The sequence below is a fragment of the Rhamphochromis sp. 'chilingali' genome, assembly GCF_963969265.1.
Source record: "Rhamphochromis sp. 'chilingali' genome assembly, chromosome: 11".
Classification (NCBI taxonomy): domain Eukaryota; kingdom Metazoa; phylum Chordata; class Actinopteri; order Cichliformes; family Cichlidae; genus Rhamphochromis; species Rhamphochromis sp. 'chilingali'.
The window spans coordinates 13,393,514-13,398,075 of NC_137938.1; the positions used below are offsets into that span (position 1 = coordinate 13,393,514).

Below are 4,562 nucleotides of genomic sequence, written 5' to 3' on the forward strand. Positions count from 1 at the left end.
AGAAGAAAAGAGAGGTCTCATGTGGATTTAATAAACAGAGGAAGAACATAATATCAGAAGAAGAGGGAGAGAGAAAGAATAATAAATAAAGGAACAATACAGATTTGGTGGTAAATCCAGACAGACTCTGAGACAGCTCTCTAGCATGTCACATGTGTCTGCAGCAGTGCTGCCAAAGACAAGCTCTATTTTTAGGGGAGGAATGTACACACGGGCCTCGTGGAAAGAGTCCATAACAACAAACAGTGCGCAACACACCTCTACAAAGAGAGAGGAGCGTACAGTCACATCGATTTAATGCTAGAAGAAAGAGGAAGACAGGGAAGGAGAATGTTCAGACATCATATTTGATGCTGAGAATTTACTTTGAACTCAGTGGGACCCCCAAGAAACCCTGAAAGAACCACAACAGGTAAGAGCCGTATTCATGTAAGGCTGCAAGGAGGACTGAATCTGCTCTGTGTGATGTCTAACCTTAGCAGTACCTTACATATACTGAAATATACTTATTTCATATGCTGAAATAAATGTTAATTTATAATGGTAAATGGACTGGTTCTTATATAGTGCTTTTCTACTCTGAGCATTCAAAGCACTTTATACAACTTGCCTCATTTCTCCTATTCCCTTCTATTTTCTATGCATAAGTTCTTTCTATCTAACATTCACACGAGCAGCTATGGGTGAGTATTTTGCCCAAGGATATTTTGGCATTCAGACTGTAGCAGCCAGTGATCGAACCACCAATCTTCAGATTAGTATATGACCTGCACTACCTCTTGAGCCACAGCTGTACAGCATTTAATACTTAGTTTTGACAGTATGTGACATTTGGTATTAACCATGTGCATTAGTTTGCACAATTTGTACTGCATGAAACGTGTGAAGCTCATAAACATAAACACTGCCACACATAAACACAAAACACAAAATCATCATCTGTCCCATGACACCTCACCAAGAAAAATAATTTCATGGGTGTTTCATCAGAATTTTCGACTTAGTTTCCAAAATGATCAGACGGCCATGCTGCAGGCCTCATTGAGTATCTGTGTGTGGTTAAAAAGGCTAAATATGGTCCAACTATTGCCTGAACAAAGATTATGTTGCTGTTATGAGTTGAAAGGGTTGCAAACTTTAAAACTAGACATTTGGAGCAGAATTTTAGGAAAAGCTAACCATGTGCATTTGCAGGAAAATAGTTTCCTTGATTGATTCATACATTCGGATATTCGTTCATCAAGTCACTGAAAAAAGCAGAAAGGACTTAGCTCATCTAAGAAATAGAATCCCAATATGTTATCCGAACTACACAATAAAAAGCTGGTATTCTGACAGCATTAAGCCAATAAACATAACTTCACAGCGAGCACAGTGAGTAAGTGATCACATTGCTCATAGGCTTGAATAACAAGTTGCACGTGATAATCTGAGCCTGCTTTCTTTTCTCAGCATGGATCAACCAGCACGTGAGGTCTACCATTTCAAAGACAAAGAGCAGTCCTCCAACCTGCTCCTGCAGCTCAACAGACTGAGACAGGAGAACATCCTGACTGATGTGCTGCTGTGTTCAGATAATACAGAGATCCCCTGTCACCGAAATGTCCTGGTGTCCAGCAGCCCTTACTTCAGAGCCATGTTCTGCAACAACTTTGTGGAGAGACAGCAGACCAAAATAGACCTAAAGGGAATCACGTCCACCATTCTGAGCAGCATTATCGACTATGTTTACACAGGACTCATCAGCATCAGCATGGATGACGTGCTTCCTCTGATGCAGGCAGCATCCATGTTGCAATATGGCCGCCTTTTTGAGGCCTGCTCGAGTTTTCTGCAGGAGCAGCTTAGCCCAGACAACTGCTTGAGCATGATACGACTTTCTGATATCATGAGCTGTAAAAGTTTAAGAGACAAAGCAAAAGAGATGGCCATGAAGAGCTTCTGCGACGTGTCAATATCTGAGGACCTGTGTGAGCTGTCTTTGACGGAGCTCATGGGATACCTGGAGGATGATTCCCTTTGTGCAGAGGAGGAGCAGGTTTTTGAGACACTTGTTGCTTGGATCCATCACGATCCTTTGTCCAGGCGAGGTGCTATCAGTGACCTTTTCAAGAAGGTTCGCCTTCGATATATCCACCCCACCTACCTCTTCCAGTTCATAGCCAATGATCCTCTGATCCAGTCCTCCACCCTCTGCACTGAACTCATAGAATCTGTTAGACGCCTCATGTTCTCTGTTAGCACAAAATGCAGTGGAGACATCGCAGCAGACTTTAAACATCCCTGGGTTGCGCCAAGGCGCTACAGCTATCATGACATGTTGGTGGTGGTAGGAGGGAGGAAGAATAATGAGCAAACCTCCAGGGAGGCCATAGTGTTCGATGAGAGGAGCCAGATGTGGCAGTGGCTTGCTAAGCTGCCTGTTCGTCTCTACAAAGCCTCCTACGTTGCCCTGCACAGTATCCTCTATGTCATCGGAGGTCTGACCACAAATCCGAAGAACAGCGAAGTCAGTAGAACTGTCTACACCCTTTCCCTTAAGACCAACCACTGGCGGACAGCGGAGCCTATGTTAGAGCCACGTTTTGCCCACCAGAGCGTCTCCTACCTCCACTTCATCTTTGCCCTGGGCGGCCTTGGACCTGACAGGCGATTGACAGGCAGCGTGGAGAGGTGAGATGGTCCGTCCTTAGTCAAGAAACTCTGCATACACAGAATGACACACATGAGCAAACACATCTCTCAATGCTCTCATCAGGTACAACAGTATGTTCAATCTGTGGGAGTTGATGGCACCCATGCCTGAGGCTGTACTGCACCCCGCGGTGGCTGCTACTAACCAGAGGATCTACATGTTTGGAGGAGAGGATGCCATGCACAACCCTGTCAGAATGATACAGGTATTACTACACCTGTTACCTTTGCAGTCATTTGTTTCATCCATTCACATTTATTCATGCACCCTTTTTATTTCTCCTCTCCCCTGTGTAGGTGTATCACATTGCCAGGAACATGTGGTCTAAGATGGAGAACAGAACAGTGAAGAATGTTTCTGCTCCTGCTGTGGTCATGGATGAGAAAATCTACATCATTGGAGGTAAAAGGGCTAAGACAGATAGAATAAACATGAACTGCACATGTGATAATGATAACTGTGTCATTTCACCGGGGGCCTGGACTGAACTTTCATACCATTAGGAATGAAAGTTCCATTAGGAAAATGGGATTTTTACAGTATTCTTCAACAAAACAAAGGGATTCTTGCAAAATTCTTGATGGATCACTTTACAATTTCATCACCACTACATACCAAACTATTGCATATGAATATATATATCATAATATCTTCTCTGTCACAGGATACACCAGGAGGATGATTGCATACGACACCAAGGCCAACCGATTCATCAAGTGTGCCAACCTAAAGGAGAGGAGGATGCACCATTCAGCCACCGTTCTCAGTAACGAACTGTATGTAACAGGCGGACGTTACATCAATGGCCACGACGTCATTGAAGACTCGGACGCTTTTGAGTGTTACGACCCGAAAACAGACACATGGACAAGTAAAGGGAGTCTGCCTTTCAAACTGTTCGATCACGGCTCCGTGACTCTCACATGTGTCTCACAGACATGGTCGAAATCATAAATTAGGCAGGCAGTAGTGTTTCGTTTTGTTTTGTTTTGACGTCAATATTTTATAGAACAAATGTCATTTTCATTTTTTTATGTTTTCAATTTAAAACTAAAGTATTTAAATGTTAAGCACTATTTATTCCACGACTTTTCTGTGTTGTTGTTTAATGCCTGACTCTGACTCGCATAAAAGAAGACGACTCTTGTTGCATAGCCTGCTCTTAACCTGTCTGGCTTCACAATGGGTGAGAGTGCTATTTTCAGCCTGCTCTAAATCCAGAGATTTCACCTGTCATGTTTAAATCGAGAGGGCTGTGTACCAGTTGGTGCAACTCAAAGCTGTGTGTGCAGCTCGTAGGTTTGAGCCTGTTGACGTGAGCAGCAAAGCCTTGGATCAATTTCTGTCACTTTAATGAAAATGGTGGTGAAATTCATGTGATAAAGAGCAAGAGATTTTTAATGCAGTGCTGAAATCAAAATAAAAGCATACCAGAAGGTCAACTGTTTTGGGACTTTGGGTGCCGAGCATACTTTTGCATCAAATGCTGAAATCATTTGTTCTAAATGTTCAGGTTTAATGTTTTTGTACTGTTGTTTACTGGTTTTAGCCCGTTTTTGTACAGCTTGAAAATAAAATCACAGTCTATATATGTGGTCTTTCTTCATCCCCACAGTACGACTCAGCAGTTCTTGGTCTGTTGACAGTGAATCGCAATCTGAGCCGGTGCCCTGTATGTCTCATCGTATGTCTGTTTAAACCCTCTCACACTGGATCTCAACATGTCCAGACAGGTTCCTGTTCTCCACACACATGGAGATACAGAATGCAACCATGAAACGTTACCCTTTTATAAAGAACATGCTGAACTTTTACCCAGTGAGAACATCATTGCTGGCCCTGTGACAGTGGGAATTGAGTCCACGAA

At 43.1% G+C, this 4,562-nt stretch overlaps 1 protein-coding gene across 1 annotated transcript; it reads left to right on the forward strand.

The window, feature by feature from the left end:
- The first annotated feature begins 239 nt into the window (after positions 1 to 239).
- Positions 240 to 4,257, forward strand: LOC308405801 (kelch-like protein 38). The gene is made up of 5 exons (XM_080896546.1): positions 240 to 412; positions 1,453 to 2,673; positions 2,759 to 2,900; positions 2,992 to 3,097; positions 3,360 to 4,257. The coding sequence occupies exons 2-5, from the start codon at positions 1,454 to 1,456 to the stop codon at positions 3,647 to 3,649; spliced, it is 1,758 nt and encodes a 585-aa protein (XP_080752672.1). The 5' UTR covers positions 240 to 412; position 1,453; the 3' UTR covers positions 3,650 to 4,257.
- The last annotated feature ends 305 nt before the right edge of the window (positions 4,258 to 4,562 follow it).

Coding starts and splice junctions, on each gene's coding strand:
- LOC308405801 (XM_080896546.1), top strand. CDS start 1,454: ATGGATCAACCAGCACGTGAGGTCTACCATTTCAAAGACAAAGAGCAG. Junction 2,674..2,758: donor TTGACAGGCAGCGTGGAGAG/GTGAGATGGTCC, acceptor TGCTCTCATCAG/GTACAACAGTATGTTCAATC. Junction 2,901..2,991: donor ACCCTGTCAGAATGATACAG/GTATTACTACAC, acceptor TCCCCTGTGTAG/GTGTATCACATTGCCAGGAA.